Raw genomic sequence first — 17,619 nt, 5'->3', positions numbered from 1 at the left:
GCTTCATGTATGACTCTTTAGAGTTGCAATGTAATTATATTTTTCATTGCACATTTTAAAGGAATGGCGAGTGTTGGATGAAGATGTGCGAGTTGGCATCATTCCTGGATTTGGGAAGAAGCTTAACAATGTCCTTGCTCAACATTTATCTAGGTAGGCTTACCTTTATGTTCTGGAGATTGTGTTAGCTTCTTTTCAGAGGCTTTCAGTTCTGAAGTTCTGATCTCTTAAGTCCTAGCTGACCTTTTAAGCTCTTAAAGCAGTTGGATAACTGCAAGCAGTAATAGGGACGGTCCTGTATGAAGTTCGTGCTTTCCTCATCTGTTTCCTTATTGTGTGTACTTCTTCTATGGGTAACAACAAAAAATATTTTATTTGCACATACGGGCAGTGTTGGTGTTCCAATAATGACTGCGGAACGGACCAATGGAAGATAATTTATGTCAAAAGTATAGGCATATGCATACAGACACACACATGTACCGCATACTATGATTGCTATGAATTTGTCATTATTGCAAACTTTAGAAGAGGGTGATTTCTTTTTTTTCCCTTCTGTTTGACTGTCACTTAATTTGCATGGGCTGATAATGTGTGGTCTTAACACCTAAATAGATGTGATAGATCAGTTGATCATTCATAAAGCACATGCATATGCACAGAAAAAACCACAAAACAAAGACAGACTAATATAACACACAATAAATGTGTGGTCTAAATAGATGTGATAGATCAGTTGATCATTCATAAAGCACATGCATATGCACAGAAAAAACCACAAAACAAAGACAGACTAATATAACACACAATATATGCTTACTGATATGCATATATGACTTTCTACTGCTGAAACATATGCGAGAGATCGAAGCTACCTGTGTAAGCATAGGCATTTGTACAGACACAGACGGGTAAAACTATGGCTGTTGTTAAGTAGTTCTTCATGCTTTCACAGAGGGTTTTTATTTTCTTGGGAGGCGAGAGTCATTTTATATGTTACAAGTTGTAAGCTAGTAGAAATTGTCATCTGTATTAGTTTATTCTAATGCTATAGCTACTGTTATGGCCATCTGCAAGTGGCATATGAAATGGAATGCCTACAGTGGATTGCTGGCATGATACTGAAATGCATGCTGGATAATCAGGTATGATTGTGAGGCAGCCTTTTTTGATGAAGGTGTCCGAACAGCTAAGCGACAAGCGCTGTTGAAAAAAGCTTTGGAAGTAAGTTTTTAAATTTTCATTTGTACTATATTAGGATAACCAGTGCACTTTAGTTTAAATGGTGCTTCTACAAAGTTGTGCTTATTTTAAAACAAGGGCAGTTGTAATGTTTAAGAATTAATCTCTTTGAATTGCTACATGTTTGTGGGAAGTTCTAGTGTATGCTAGAAAAAATGGGTTGGTAATTTGTTTGTAGGTTGAAGGATAGATTCTTAGAAGTGCCCCCCAGTCAAACACCTTGTCCATCATCCTCTCCGAGGAATAGCTCTTAGCCGTCCGTGCCACAGAGTTGGAGTTCAAAGAAACAACGATCTTCGGTCAGGTCGTTGGACACTTCCCATCGTCGAGGGCCCAGTTGCGGGATTGGCTTCACTCCATGCTGCGCACTGACACAACGCAGATTGTGGAGGCAGTCCTTATGGGCCGAGGGATCTTGATGGTTTGACTTACCTCTACGGATGCAACTCATGAGTTAGTGGAGAGCTTGCTCTATGCCTTCATGAAGGGGGTCATTTATATGGTTCCTTGGTTTAGGGGCTTCACAGTGGAGTCATTTGCGTTCGACAATAGATTTCTCAGATATCAGTCACCTTACTTTTCCTCGGACTGGCGGTAGAGTTTTGCCAGTTAGTGGAGGACAGTGGATTGCTCTTTAGCACAGTTCTTCTTGCCTCCTTTGCGGATGCAGTGACAGTTGTAGGAGTCCCAAAGATACGAGTGGCCGTGAAAGACACAGAGTATATCAAAGTTCTTGGAGATTGAGGCAGGAGGTCACTCCTTTAGGCAGCAGGTCATTGTGACTGGGCAACCAAGGCAGTGCTTGTGCTGCCATGACCTTGGGCATCAGGCAATAGATTGTACGCGTTTTGGAGCCAAGGCGAATTCATGGACAGGCCCGTAGGGTGACGTTGACGGCTTCACACGAGTCAAAGACGGTAGAGAGGGAGACGATATGGGGAGTCGCAACTAGCTTCTCAGATGCAGCCTCGACAGCAAGGAGTAGAAGGGCGAGCGATGCCCTCGCGGCAGAGCACTCCACAGTTTTCCCCTACCCGCCCACCTGGGAGGACCGTAGTCCCTCATAGCCACCACCTGCACCTCAAGACTACCTCACTTGAGATCCCACAGCCCCCACAACCACCCCCCTCCACCTCCCAAGCTTTTTCCATTGACCCTGGCCCATAGCCCCCCTGATTTGCACTCGGTGTAGGTGATCCCCCCCAAAACCATCCCCTTCCTTGCACAGGAGGTGATGAGCTAGACACGCCTACATCCTCCTCGCACCAGCAGTTTTCCCCTCCCACACAGTCACCAGCTTATTTGCCTCTGTCGCCTGTCGCACTTTTCTGAGACAGGCACAGTTGTTGCCACAGGAGTTCTTCCGCAGTGGCCCATGGTTCTACACGAGAGTTGTGGAGGGCTGAGAGTTCCCACTACTCAAGAGGTGGGGATCTTCGTGGTTCGTAAGTCAAGGAGGGGCAAGGTCCATTTGCTAGCACCACCGGATGGACCAAACTATGTTTTTTCCCTTCAATCCTCTCATTCAGAGGATTGGACGACGACACAGATAGAGGAGTTGAAGAGTCAGGTGGTAGACCATATGTCCCAGTGGATGGGAGGAGAAGGACTGGCACTGTTTGCACAATAGTGGCCTGGTTGCATGATGGACATTAATTGGTGGGTTGGCGCCGAGGTCCTACACTTGAGCATTATCTTTCGAGCCCTTTCATAGTGAAGAGCTCTGAGGTATGTGATTGAGTGGCCCTTGGCACAGGCGGCCCGCTTCTACCAGTGTACAGAGTTATGACTCTCAGCATGGTTGATAGATGCCTTGATAGTATCACCTGGAGGATCTATCACCCCTATGGCTCGGTCGAGGGCCACCATGGGGGATTGGAGTTCGCTGTCTAGGCCCGCGGCAAGGCGGACTTGCATGCCGCACAACTTTTCCTCCTCATCAGCAGCCTCCACACTAAATAGATGTCTATTCGGTCAGTCACAAGTTCCCCCATGAGCTTACACCTTGCATCTTGGAATGTGAATAGTCTCCACTACAGTGGGGCACATGGTTCAAGGAAGTTGATTGTACGGCAGGAGCTGCAGCCCGTCCTTGCTGGACGGATCGACATCTTATTTCTATAGGAGCACAAGCTCACTCCCAACCAAGCCCCGTGGGTAGGGAAGGTACTCCTGGGCAGCTCGCTCACTTACTGGGAGCACGCCATAGGTGCCCACGGCAGGAGTGGAGACGTATGCACCTCTATTGGCTTGAGTCTCACCACCTGTGTACGAGACCACTGTTGGGAATAAAGGGCCATCATGCCTTTTATATGTGCACGGGTGCGAACACACCCTTAGCACATTGTACTTTCATACATATATCTATCTAAAAGCCTAAAGTGGTACAGTTGTCATTGTATTGAAAAACGTGTTTACTCTCTACTTTGCTCTCTCACACTCTCTTTGTCTCTCTCATTGAGCGTAATGATTGTATACCTCCACCTCCGCGCCTAACATTTCCTTACAAACTGGTATCAAAGCTGGCAAGAGACAGCCAAGGTGCTGCAGGAGTTCGACGAGTAGCAGTTGAGAGGCAGTCGACAGGAGCAACGCGCAGTTGATGGGCTGATGAGCGTGCGACGGGCTGGGTGAACCGGCAAGGAGCTGGACAGGTCAGTCATGTGACCAAGCGGGCTACAATTGCACACGATAGGCGACAGCTGCAAGCGATGGGGCGACTGCACGGCGACCAGCTGACGGGGCATGAGGGACTGGCAAACAGGTGCCGTGTCCAGCGAGGCGACCAGCGCGTAACGGCGAACAGGTGGGCGTCATAGCGCACGACTAACGGGTCAACGGACCCGTCAGAATGTTTCCAAAAATTCAAGCTTTTTTGAAATTTCTTTCACCCATTGACGGGGTTTCGCGCGCATAAGCACAAAATCTCAGATTTGTGCAAAAGCAGCTCAAAAATTTGGGGCTTTTCTTGAATCTGGGGATCTCAACACAGAAGTGGACAATTTGACTCAGAAATTGCAAAGTCGGTGCACATTTGCTCGGGAATTTTAGGGGCTTTTCACATTTAAGTGAAATTCTTTCAATTTCACTGAGATCAGTGCACACAGGACTTGGGAAATTTGGGGATTTGTCCAGATTTGGTGCGAGCAAGATGCAACAATTATATTTGGCTCAGAAATTGCAGGAATTTGTGACATTATGCCCCTGACATTTGGGGCTTTTCATGTACATGCACAAATTGGGCTGAAATTGATCAAATTTCTCGACATTGAGGCACATTGGACCTCGTGCAATTTGGGGCTTTTGCGATTTGGGCAAAATTTGTGCAGCATTTGGTCATTTTATGTACATGTAGGTTGAATTCCGCGCAATTTGGACATCAACACTTGGTAAAATTTGGGGGTTTTGCTAAAATTGCTTTATTTTGGCAAAATTGGACAGTTCTATGCATGACAGAGGAAATGCAAATGTGTGTTTGATGCTTTGAGCACAAAATTTTGGGGATTTTGACCATTCGTGTTGAATTTTATGCCCATGGGTACATGTACAACAGAAATTGCAGCTGAACATGTACAACAGAAATTGCAGCTGAAATTTTTGGATTTCTCATGTAATGTGATGCACATGCCCTTTGTAACAGCTGTAATCAGTTGGATAATGCTGTAGCACTTGGTTTGATGCTTCTGAAAACTTAATTACAGATCTGAAATCTGTACTTCTGCGTGGTCATTTATTGCTGATTGGTACTTGTTTGTACCTTGGTCACTTGGGTGACAGTTTGGGCCTGCGTTTACTGGTTTTTTGGTCACATTTGGGCTGAAAACCATGGCTGGCAGCAATGACAGCAGTAATTTGATGCATATAAAGAAGCTTGAAGGTGCACATAATTTTGCAGTGTTGCAAAAATAGTGCTACAATATCCTGTTACAAAAGAAGCAGACAAAGCCGATCGAAACTAAAGGGGCAAAGCCTGCGGACATGGATCAGGACGATTGGGATGAGTTGAATGAGCTTGCACGCTCAACCATAGAGCTATCAATTTCTGATGCCTTGCTGTTCAACATTGAAGGTTTGGATTCTGCATATGTTATATGGACTAGATTGGAAGAACTGTATGCACAGAAAAGCGCTGCAAGCAAAGTGTATTGGCTGAAAAAGTTTATGGATTTTCGTATGAAAGAAGGTACAGCAATGTCTACTCACTTGAGTGAGTTAAACTCCATTTTCAGCCAGCTAGTTGCCTTGAAGCTCATGGTGGATGAGGAATTTAAGACTATTTTCTTGCTTTGCACTCTACTAGAGAGTTAGGATACATTCAGGACTACTATGAGCAATTCTAATGTGATCCTTTTGTATGCCGATGTAGAGAGTGCTCTACTTATGGAAGAGATGAATCGGCAGAACAATGCATCCAGTAAGTCTTCCAGTGCTTTGCATACTAGTGGCAGATCACAACAAAAGGAAAAATATGATGGCAAGGGATGGAGTAAATAATGTGGCAAAGATATTGAATGTCATCATTATGGCAAGAGGGGTCACTTTAAACGTGATTGCTACAAATGGAAGAAAGAGAAATGAAAAGACAAGAAGACAGATGATTGCAAGGAAGAGAAAAAGGACAGTCAGCCTAAGAAGAGCAGTGTAAAAATCGAAGAGGTGAATGTAGTCACTCATGACAGTGACAGTGGGAGTGATGTACTCTTTGTCTCTTCACATTTTGGTGCACATGCTCTACTTGCAGATATAGATGATGACATGCATACCTGGATTTTTGATTCAGGTGCTTCCTTTCATGTCACCCCTCATCGTGAGTGGTTTTTCACCTATACAGGGGGTTGATATGGTGTTGGAAGATATGTAAGGGATCTAGGGTTATTGCCAGAGGTTGCAAGAGTGATATGTTGTATCCACTTCATGTATCTAGTGTGCGTGACCATGTTGTTGCCGTGATTGAGCAGCCAAGTGTTTCTTTGTGGCATGGCCGGTTGGGACACATGAGTCAAACATGAATGAAAGTGCTTTCTCGTTTGGGTTACTTGCCTTGTCTTCGTTATGCTGATTTTGAGCATTGTGATCATTGGATTTATGGCAAACATGCACAAATGTCTCACAAAAAGTCTCTTTCTTTGAAATCTTCTCCTCTAGAGTTAGTACATTCGGATGTATGTCAAATGCTAGGATTATCTTTAGGGGGAAAGAAATATTTTGTCACCTTTGTTGATGATGCTACACGGAAAGTATGGGTTTACCTGATTCGCAGCAAGGATGAAGTGCTTGACAAGTTTAAAAAATTCTTGGCATTGGTTGAAAATCAGACAAATAAGATACTTAAGTGACTTCGCTCTGACAATGGTGGGGAATATGTGTCCAAAGCCTTTCAGGCATTTTGTGACAGCAAAGGGATAAAGAGGAAGTTCCCCAAGCAGCGTGGTCAGGAAAGCCACCTTCATATGCTCATCTGAAAGTGTTTGGCTGCGAGGCTTTTGTGCACATTCGTAAAGAAAAACGCAGTAAACTTGAGCCAAAGTCCTGTAAATGCATTTTCCTAGGATATGGTGACGAGGGTGAAATGGTGTATAAATTGTGGGATCCCGAGAAAAGGAAAGTAGTACGCAGCAATGACGTTATCTTCCGGGAAGGTCGCATACACAAACAGCCTGAAAAGACTGAGGAGGTTCGTAGGGTTGTATTCCGGGAAGAAATACCTTTTGGACAGCAAAATGTGTCCGTTGTACAGCAGCAAATATCTGCTGTAAATGAACTTGTAAAGGCAAGAAGTGATGCTGGAAATGATCAGCCAGCTATTGCCCATGAAAATGAGCCATTACATGTGCATGAATAGCCAGGACAACAAGCTGTTAATGCTGATTTGCAGGCTGAAATGCCAGGACAGTATGCTGAAAATGGAAATTTGCAAGAACAGCCAACAAACAATGACCATTGGGTTAGGAGATCGTCTAGGGCTACTAGACAACCTGAGAGATTTGTTCCTGGTGCAATTAATGTGACTGAGTATGTCATGTTGACAGACTGTGGTGAACCGTCTTGCTTCAAGGAAGCAATGGACAGACAGGACAACAAGAAATGGTATAAAGCCATGCCATCAGAGATGGAATCTCTTGAAAAAAATGGCACTTGGGACTTGGTGTAGTTGCCTAAAGGGCAAAAAACCTTTCCATGCAAATGGGTTTACAAAATGAAGGTCACTTCTGGTTTCTCACCAAAGTACAAAGCAAGATTGGTTGCAAAGGGGTACAAGCAGAAACATGGAATTGACTTTGATGAGATTTTCTCAACAAGAAATGGTATAAAGCCATGCCATCAGAGATGGAATCTCTTGAAAAAAATGGCACTTGGGACTTGGTGTAGTTGCCTAAAGGGCAAAAAACCTTTCCATGCAAATGGGTTTACAAAATGAAGGTCACTTCTGGTTCCTCACCAAAGTACAAAGCAAGATTGGTTGCAAAGGGGTACAAGCAGAAACATGGAATTGACTTTGATGAGATTTTCTCTCTTGTAGTCAAGATGACTACATTGAGAACCATTTTGGGCTTGGTTGCAGTTGAGGATATGGAGCTCATACAGATGGATGTAAAGACTGCATTTTTACATGGTGATTTGCATGAAGACATTTATATGCAGTAGCCTGAAGGGTTTGTTGAACAAGGGAAAGAAAAAATTGTATGTAAACTCGAAAGGAGTTTGCATGGGCTGAAACAAGCACAAAGAGAATGGTATCATAAGTTTGATACATTCATGCAGTCCCAAGGCTTTCATAGAAGTCCAGTGGATCACTGCTTGTACACCAAGAAGGCAGCAGATGACAGCTTGATTATCTTGGTTTTGTATGTTGACGACATGTTGATTGCTAGCAGGGAAACTCATGCCTTGGATTCATTGAAGCAAAGTCTTCATGGGAGCTTTAACATGAAGGATCTGGGTGATGTAAATGACATTCTTGGCATGCGAATACTCAGAGATAGATCTAAAGGCTTACTCTATCTATCTTAGCGGGAGTATATCTCCAAAGTTTTGCAGCGTTTCAATATGGAGGGGGGAAAAACAATTGGGGTTCCATTGCCTCCATATGTGAAACTCAGTGTAGAGAGTACAACCCTACATCTGATGATGAGAAGGCTGAAATGGCCAAGATACCATATGCTTTAGCTGTTGGCAGTTTGATGTATGCTATGGTAGCTACACGTCCTGACATTGCTTTTGTAGTGGGAGTGGTTAGCAGATACATGGCAACCCCTGGCAAGAAGCATTGGGATGTAGTGAAAGGTATTATGAGATACCTCAAAGGTACAAAGGAGTTGTGCATCTGCTTTGGAAAGCAAAAGACATCTGTTGTTGGCTTTACGGATGTAGACTATATTGGTCATGCGGACTGCAGGAAGTCCACTTCTGGGTATGTGTTTACTTTTACAGGAGGAGCAGTCTCTTGGATATCCAGGCTATAAAAGTGTGTTGCATTGTTTACTACAGAGGCAGAGTATGTAGCTGCCACTGAGGCATGCAAGGAGGCTTTATGGCTTTCACGTCTGGTAGGAGAACTTGGCATCACAGAGTCACCTGTTATCCATTGTGACAGTCAGAGTGCTATCATGCTAGCACGGAATCCTGTCTTTCATGCAAAGACAAAGCACATACAGGTGAAGTACCACTTCATTAGAGATGTACTTGACAACAATAGCATTGGGCTTATCAAAGTGTATACAGATGATAATCCTGCAGACCTTCTCATGAAGGGTCTTCCAACAGAGCGGTTTACTCATTGACGACAGATGATGGGAGTTGGATAGATATATTTATTTCAGCTTTGTACATACCTAGACTTAGTTGATTCTTTTCTCCTCTTAAGGCACATTGCCTTTAGGTGGGAGATTGTTGGGAATAAGGGGCCATCGTGCCTTTTATATGTGCACGGATGTGAACACACCCTTAGCACATTGTACTTTCATATATATATCTATCTAAAAACCTAAATTGGTACCATCGTCATTGTATCGAAAAATGTGTTCACTCTCTACTCTACTCTCTCGCACTCTCTTTGTCTCTCTCACTGAGCGCAATGATTGTTTGTCTCGACCTTTGTGCCTAACCTTTTCCTACAACCACGGGATGATAGGGGTAGGGAGCGTTCTATGGATCAGATTGGATGTTGGGGACTCGTGCCTTGGAGTCCTCAATGTCTATGCCTCTACGGAGGTTAGGACATGCAACAAGTTTTGGGTGGAGATCGTGGATGGACTCTTAGAGGTGGACTCCTAGATCGTTGGAGAATACTTCAACAACCTGGAGGCTTTGGAGGATCAGCAAGGCACATGCAGAAATTATCAGGGCATGGTTGGGGAGTAGCAAGAGGCATGGGAGGTCTTTCTATTGGCAGTAGGAGCACACGATGTCTGGAGAGACCTTGCCTTTCATAGTAGGGAGAGGTCGCTAGACTTCTCTTGGGAATACAGGTGGTTAGGTGGAGCCCTACTAGATCCGTTGGACAGGTTTTATGTGGGAGAGTGGAGAGGTTCTCGTGGAGTCCAGATTGGGCAGTTGGCAGACACCACATTGTTCGATCATTGCCCATTTCTCCTGACACTAGATCCCCCAACGTTTGGCCTAGACACACGATCCTGTTGGATCCCTGACTCGATGTATAAGAGGGAGGAGGTGACGAGATAGAGTAGATTTGGACAAGGGAGTGGGGCAGGAGGGATCAGATTGTAGAGGAGGTTGCAGAGGCCCAAGCCGAGTTGAGCAGAATTTGCCAAGAGGTAGTCATACATGCCAGGCAGCAGAGTCGGGAGGAGAAGAGAGCACTCCGGTGGGACCTTGTAGCCATGGAGAGATTATTACAGGAGGCACCAGGGGATCCCACCCCTCCATGCACAGGAGGTGCGCGTGCGGGTGGTCATTGCTGGCCTAGATGACAGGCGCTCAGATTTCTCCTTTTGCACCTTAGTAGTTTTCTAGGCGCGGAAGGGGGACACGATGTGTAGGGAGTTTTAGTAGGTGCACCAGCCTTGCACTTTAGGAGAGCAGATACGCAACCTTCGAGATGAGTATGGGAGGACTTGTTCTAGCCCAAACGAGGTGATGGAGATTGCCACTGACTACTACAGACGCCTTTTCGAGCAGAAGAGAGTCTCAAGTAGAGGTCAACAATGTAGACAACAGGTTTGGGATTACATCTCGTTCCTCGTCACTGAGGAGATGGAACGCTTCCTCCTAGCCCCCTTCACAAAGAAGAAACTAGAGGAGGCCATACACAGGACGGGCATAAATGCTCGGGAGAGGATGGCTTCTAAGGCTTTCTTCAATACGTATTGGGAAGTGGTAAAGGATCCCCTACTGATGGCCTTCCAGGAGATTTTTACTTTAGGAGAGATGCCAGGGAGTCTTTTGGTAGGCCTTATCAGTCTTCTCTCGAAAGGGGAAGACTGGTTGGAGCGTTCTTAGTGGAGACCGATCACCTTATTGTTAGTGGCCTATAAGGCACTGGCAAAGATGATTGGTAGGCGACTATGCCTCGTGTTTCCAGACATCATCCATGACACACATACTGGCTTTGTCCAGGATAGGAGCATCCTAGACAATGTATTCACCTTCTTTGAGGCGACAGAGTGGGCTCAACACAATGGGCAATGATTGGCCGTACTACTCTTGGATTTTGAAAAAGCATATGATGGGGTGGACTGGGATTTCCTAGAGGGCCCATGGTGAGGTTGGGGCTCCCCCAAACTTGGATTTGTGGAGTCTCCACACTTTACAGATTGGCCACGAGCAAGGTTCTCATAGGTGGTAGGCGAGGGGAGGAGTTTCGGCTAGAGAGATCGGTCCAGCAGGGTTGCCCCGTGGCCCTGTATTTGTTCCTACTCTTTACAGAGGCGATGTTTCACTTCTGCAGGTCACGTGTGAGCAGATTACACAACCTTCAACTTCCAGTGAGAGAGGAGACTGAGTTGTTAGACTCAGAGTATGTAGATGATACAACACTCTACATAGAGGACGATGAGTTGATGCTAGAGAGAGTGAGACTGGCTCTTGAGGTGTTTTGTTTTGTAGTGGGAGCAAAAGTTAACTGACAAAAGTCGGTTGGTTTCTTCACAGACCCAGACTCTAGCACGGAGTGGGGCGTCCACCTTGGATTTAGATGGGTGAGCAGAGGGCAAACCGTCCGGTACCTAAGATTCTAGGTGGGACTCAACATCACTCCCACCCAACAATTTCTTCCAGTCCTCGATTCTATTCGGAGGACACTGACCCATTGGAGCACGGCTCACCTCTCACTAGCCGGGTGAGCCTTGGTGGTTAACCAGGTCCTCCTAGTGACGACCTGGTACATTGCCTCGCGTTGGTGATTCTTCTCATCCTGTGTAGTGCAGCTTTGTTGCCTAGTGTGGAACTTTCTTTGGTCCAGGTTAGACGGCTTTAGGGATTCTAGGGCCAAGGTGGCATAGGCGACCATCATACGGCATCGGTCAGAGGGAGGGCTTGGGATCATAGACCCAGAGTATCAGAGTATGGTCCTCTTGGGAAAGCTAGTTGTGCGCGGCCTCACATCAGGAGGGTAGACCTGGAAGGCCCTATCCCTATTGCAAGAGGGTCTTCAGGATTGTAGACCGACACTTGGCGGTGAGTGGAGGCCGTCCGTGAGATGGATCTTCACATCAGCCCAGATCCCCCTTCCTCCCTCCCCAGATCACCTTTCCTACACAACTTGCTCCGTGTGTGGCAGGTCCTTCGTAAGGTCCTAATCTAGAGCCGTCGAGGCTGCTAGGAGGAGATAGACCGTCGGTTGGTGATTTGGAACCCCTAGGTTAGGGATCGAGAAGGGGCACAGATTGGCGAGCGCCCCCACATCTAGTGGACTGGTTGGGAGGCTGTCCCGACTCGTACCATCAGGACATGGCGGGAGGTGTATAGGATGGTGGACGAGGAAGTGTTGTAGGGAGTATCAGGCTGCTAGAGGGGAGTGGAGCTGAGGAGAAGGGAGATAGACGCAATAATACCTTAGGAGTGGCTTTCTCCCCTGATACGAGAGCTGATAGAGCCCGGGGAGGTATGGGCCGCTAGGTTTTCACCAGCAGGCATCCCCCTACTACAGGTGGCAGGTGGGCAGCACTCCACCTGGGACCTTCTTTGCCATACAAGAGGGGGGCGTTTGGATAGCTGTCCTTTCATGGAAGAGGATTCGGGTGATTGGCCTTCAGGGAAAGACATGGCGGTTGGACCCTTTTGTCTTTTGGCAGGAGCTTAGGGAGTGGTGCCTCTGGATTTGGGAGGGCAGGTCACTTGATGAGTTGGAGTGGGATGTGGGAGAGTGACTATGGCCGTCCATTGCGGTTGCCAAGAAGCCACCGAGGTTCCTGGAGTACACCACCAGGATTGGCAGACATGTATTGATGTAGGAGGATGTGGATTGGGCGTTGCCATATAGCAGGCATTGGGCGCAGCACAGCATCACGGAACCTTTCCGACGGACCTTTTGGTGCTGCCTATGGGATAGTTGGAGGCCGAGGAGGGTATCGTATTTTTTATGGCTCGTGGCACACGAAGGCTTGGCGGTGGGAAGCTGGCTTCCCAAGATGCAGGAGGGAGGTTGTAAGCACTGCACATTGCAGCCTTTGGAAACCCCAAAGCGCTCCCTTTGGTTGTGTGAGGCGGCGCAGCTCGTGTGGAGAGGAGCATGCCGCATCCTTCACCGTATATAGCACGCAACCTTGGATGTATCTCATGGGGAACTTTCTGTTGGCAGGCGGTCAGCCAAGGCCGTCACCTTCTTTATGAGGTTGGGATGCAGGACACGATATTCATTATTGAGGCAGGATCGTGCGCAGTGGTCGGTTTAGAGGCTCTACCCATCCGCCAGGTACTGGAGCCCAGAACAGACCGTTTTGAGGTATGGAAGATCATAGGGAGTCTTACTGGTTGGCATATCTGGAAGGCGCGGTGTCAGGAGTCTTTCGGTGGAGAGAGACTTTTAGTATAGGCGACCTTAGCAGAGCTTTGGACCTCCATCATCCACTCCCTCCACGGCCAATGGGATTAGGTGCAGGGCGAGTCCAGGGCTCGTCAGGAGCTCCAATGTCATTTCATGCGCAGTTGGGGCGGCCAGGACCTGTTTTTTGTGATGCAGGCAGGCAGCCCTAGATGGCGATACACTCCCTCTCCATGGCTTCTTGCCCCCATCCCCTCGGACCACCGTGAGCGCCTTGCATACATGATGTGTTTGTGACCTTCATCAGCTCCACCTAGTTTGTTGAGCATGAGCACTCCGTTGTAATCAGTTTTTTTTTTTTTTCTTCTTCTTTGAGTAATATAATCAGCCACATTTTACTTGCAAAAAAAAAAGATGTAAAGTCTTGCAACTTCCGACCATGGAAGACTCAACAAGTTTGGTCCTCACGTGTTTGGATGTGGAGTAGTAGAAGCAACCACTTCCAATGCAACAGAACTAGACATACAATTAACAAATGCCCTAGGCAAAGGGGAAGTGCAAAGAGCAAGAAGGCAAGGTCTAGCATTGTTCACATTTGTATCCTTGCCTGGGATTTGGGATGCCTAGAGCTGACAATGAGTAGATTTTGCAAGGATCCATGCACAGATGCGCCCACCAAAGGTGGAGAAGAGTTACATTTTAATACTACTCACTGGCCCTCATTATTGCACACACGTTCTTATGCTCTATAATGAAGTGAAGTGGGCTGCCAGTTTAGTAGAGGTCTCTTTTCTCAAGCAATATTCTCTAGTCCAAACAGTGTCAATTTTTGACATTAGGATAAGAGGTATGACTCCTGCATTCTTTGATTTATGGATCATGAAACTATCATTTTCAGTATGGGCACCCACATAATCCAGAGAAATCCAGTGTGGATGGGTGGCAGAGATTTGAAAATGCAGAAGCCTTTTTTTATAGGACAACCTCCTTTTCCCTGATCATGTGGCCTGGAGACTCATCTCTGTACAACTATGGAGGATTCACAAAACAAGTTTGGCCATTAAGGAAACAGGACACCCATCTTTTTATGCCAAAGTTTTACCTTCTTAGGTTTAAATACTGTAGGAGGTTGGAAGTGAAGGATGTGGGGTGCCTTATAACTGGTGGTTCTATATTTGAGCAATGGGCACTGATAGGGATTTTCCTCTGTCAACTGTACAGCTTGGAGCATTTGCTTTAGAAAATGACATGCCTGCCCTTATCTGTAATTCTGTTCAGAAGTGGACGGAGCTTGTTGATGATAGGAGCAAAATTTGTTATGAGGAAGTTTTTAGTCGTGTGAAACATGACCTAACCATCTCATGTGTGCACATTTGTTTTGTTTCTTTTTTCAATGTAGATGCTCTATCCTGCCTACCAAGCAATATTAGGACACCACAGAACGAAAGCTTTTAGTGGATTCAAGCAGGAGCTTGACCAAGCTGCTGATGGCGATGAAGGCTTTGCTGCAAAGCTTCGAAGGAGTAGTCAGACCTGCTTGGCAGAGTTTGATCAAGGGTGTACTGGTAAAAGGCCAAACGGAACATGTTTAGGCAGCTAAAAAGTTGATCCCATTGTTGGCTAACCTTGTTTACTAGAGGAGTGTGCATAAGTTTATGCTAACAGTCAATTAATTCTTTACAGATGCATTTGTCCAAATTGCGGACTGGGATTGCAGTAAAATTCGAGATAAACTGCAGAGAGACATTGATGCACATGCATCTGCAGTGCAAAGTGAAAAGCTAGCACAACTCTCAACCAATTTTGAGGTAAGCTGCAACATGCTACTTCCCTGATAAAGTCTATGTTCTCTGGTTTACGACTTCATTTTGTTTGCAGAAACGTCTTGAAAATGCTCTTGCTGAGCCAATTGCATCCCTACTGGATGCTGCCACACCTGAGACTTGGCCTGCTATCAAGAAGTTGCTGATACAAGAAACCCAGTCTGTGACAGCTGATTTGTCTAGAGCTCTAGCAGGTTTCGAACTAGACAAAAAGGAAGAGCAAAAAATTATTCGCTATCTTCAAGAAAGTGGGAGGCAAATATTGGAGAAGAAAGCAAGGGAAGAAGCTAATCAGGCTCTAATTCGCATGAAGGAAAGGTAATTACAAGTAATTTATTGAAATTGTAGTGGTGGAACTCTCAAAAACCGTGTGCTTGATGCATACTGCTAAAACAGGTTCACAGCAGTTTTTAGTCATGGTCCGGATTCAATGCCAAGAGTTTGGACTGGAAAGGAAGATATGAAAGCCATCATTCGTGACGCGCGTATGTCGGTAATGTTATCTTTGCCATCTGCTTGTACCCTCATTCACTCCATGCATGGCATCGTTTTTATAACTGAAGTTCTTGTTGAATATGCAATGCAGGTTGTAAGGCTGCTTGCAACTTTAGCAGCTTTGCGGTTGGAAGATACAAGAACAGACAATATAGAAACTGCATTGACTTCACTAGTGTCGGATGCTCATGAAGGGCCAGATCCTCTGGCTTCAAGCACTTGGGAAGGGGTAAACATCCAATCTTCTCTAAGTTGGACTGCTGTGCTTAGAGCTCATTTTTAAAGAAGCAATGCCTATAACATGGTCGGAACTTTGCATATCATACTGAAGTCAAAAGTCTTAACAGTTGGTTCCTTGTTTCAGTTTGGTCCACGAGAGACTTTGATTACTCCTGTCCAGTGTCGAGGTTTATGGAGGCAGTTCAATAGAGAGATTGATTACACAATCACTCAAGCTATTGCAGCTCAGGTTGGTTGCATTTCCTTTATGTATGCCTCTTATTTTCAGTTTGCATGGTGCTAACCAATTGCATATTTTGTTGTTTCAACAGGAGGCTAGCAAGAGAGGAGCTTCATGGCTTCCACCACCTTGGGCTATAGTTGCCATGATGTTTCTGGGATTCAACGAGTTCATGATGCTTTTAAGGTAGACATTGTCCCAAGTTTTTGTACTCCGAAGGATCAGATCTCTTATGAAGTTCTAGAAGTTATTTCTCTGTTGCTGATTATTAGTCTCCCTACGTCATTCATGGAGAAGTATCAAAATACATTGACAGGGTCTTATTGTGATGCTTCGGTTGCTTATCAAGCTAAGCTCTTGTTGTATTATTTATTTTTTCAAATTGAAGCTTATAGAACTGAGCTGATTTTGAACAGGAATCCGCTTTACCTTGTCATTTTCTTTGTTCTCTTTCTACTGGGGAGAGCTGTATGGGTGCAGCTGGATGTTGAAAGAGAGTTTCAGCATGGATTTGTAAGTTTTGGAGTTTTACTTGATGGCAACTGTTTGCTTGGGCATATCTTCGGTTTTTAAGAACTCACATGTTGGCTGTTGGCAGTTGACGGGAGTAATATCAGTGTCGGCAAAGCTTTTGCCAACCTTTATGAACTTTCTCAAGAAGCTTGCAGAAGAAGGGCAGCAGATGGCAAATAGCCCAAGCTTTAGTGACAGCAGTACTGTCAGCTCTGGCAATTACACAAGTGCCAATTATACAAGTCCACAGTACAAGCAAGTAGAGATGGCCACGTTTCCACTTTCTAGTGATGAATCGTCTGCCAATGGGGAAGAGCACTCTAGCTCAGTGAGGCGCCGTCAGTCCGTCAAAATGGCAACTTGACTCAACTAAAGTTCAAGATTTTTGACACCCATTGTAAATTAAGTCTTGCCTTCTTTGTCAAGCCTGCTGAGTGATTATATTTATTGAATGACCTTCCAAGTAAGGCACGGCATAGGAGCTGATGAGGTTTCTTGAGAAGATTTGTAGGCAGGCCTCTCATATGTAAGATTCTGGAATGAGCTTTGTGATCTAAAGTGTACCAACTGGTATACCTCGGGTTCTTTGTTCCCTTTTTCCAATGTAACTGCTTGCTTTTCTGGAGTGGAATCTGATCTACATTGTTTCATATTGGTTCCATGGGATACTAAGATCATGTCATATTTGGCTTGCAAAACGGTACTCTATAAGGAAAATTTGTTGTGATTGAAATCCATTGTTGGCTAGAATAGAGACAGCTGCTTTCGATGTAGGTGATGTGGAGGTATCAGTAATTTGAGCAAAAGGAGCTAGAATGACGGATTCATGTAATGCTTTCGATGTAGGTGATGTGGAGGTATCAGTAGCAAAAGGAGCTAGAATGACGGATTCATGTAATGCTGAAAAATGGATGTGCGCTTTGGGGTAATCTTTTGAACATCTCATTGTAAAGACCTCAAACTAATGAAAGGTGCACTTTAGCTGAATGTCTGGCTAAAGTCATTGATGCACTTTTAAAGCCTTCAGTTGGGAGAAACTTTGTTTAGGGAGGTCTTGAAATGGTCATGTGTGTAACGTTATGTGATGGTGCTTGTGGAACTATTGCTGTGCAGTAAAACTGATGGAGATTGCAAGTTGCTTAATT

The 17,619-nt window shown here is 45.4% G+C and overlaps 1 protein-coding gene across 1 annotated transcript in view; it reads left to right on the top strand.

Annotated features, from left to right (window-relative positions):
• The window catches only part of LOC148012457 (protein ROOT HAIR DEFECTIVE 3-like), a 61,115-nt gene extending 43,991 nt beyond the window's left edge, over window positions 1-17,124 (top strand). Inside the window, exons 13-23 of the mRNA XM_087669630.1 lie at window positions 62-153; window positions 1,146-1,224; window positions 14,583-14,748; window positions 14,867-14,991; window positions 15,062-15,324; window positions 15,403-15,499; window positions 15,593-15,730; window positions 15,866-15,970; window positions 16,053-16,147; window positions 16,378-16,474; window positions 16,560-17,124. Coding sequence (XP_087525756.1) covers window positions 62-153; window positions 1,146-1,224; window positions 14,583-14,748; window positions 14,867-14,991; window positions 15,062-15,324; window positions 15,403-15,499; window positions 15,593-15,730; window positions 15,866-15,970; window positions 16,053-16,147; window positions 16,378-16,474; window positions 16,560-16,838 — 1,536 coding nt within the window. The 3' untranslated portion in view covers window positions 16,839-17,124. The remainder of the gene's footprint in view (window positions 1-61; window positions 154-1,145; window positions 1,225-14,582; window positions 14,749-14,866; window positions 14,992-15,061; window positions 15,325-15,402; window positions 15,500-15,592; window positions 15,731-15,865; window positions 15,971-16,052; window positions 16,148-16,377; window positions 16,475-16,559) is intronic.
• Window positions 17,125-17,619: the final 495 nt, after the last annotated feature.

This window comes from Lygodium microphyllum, chromosome 27 (assembly GCF_053477565.2).
Source record: "Lygodium microphyllum isolate KBCC chromosome 27, Lygodium_microphyllum_v1.1.10, whole genome shotgun sequence".
NCBI classification, from domain to species: Eukaryota; Viridiplantae; Streptophyta; class Polypodiopsida; order Schizaeales; family Lygodiaceae; genus Lygodium; species Lygodium microphyllum.
The sequence above is the reverse complement of the archived record's forward strand: the minus strand, read 5'-3'. Positions and strand labels throughout refer to the sequence as shown.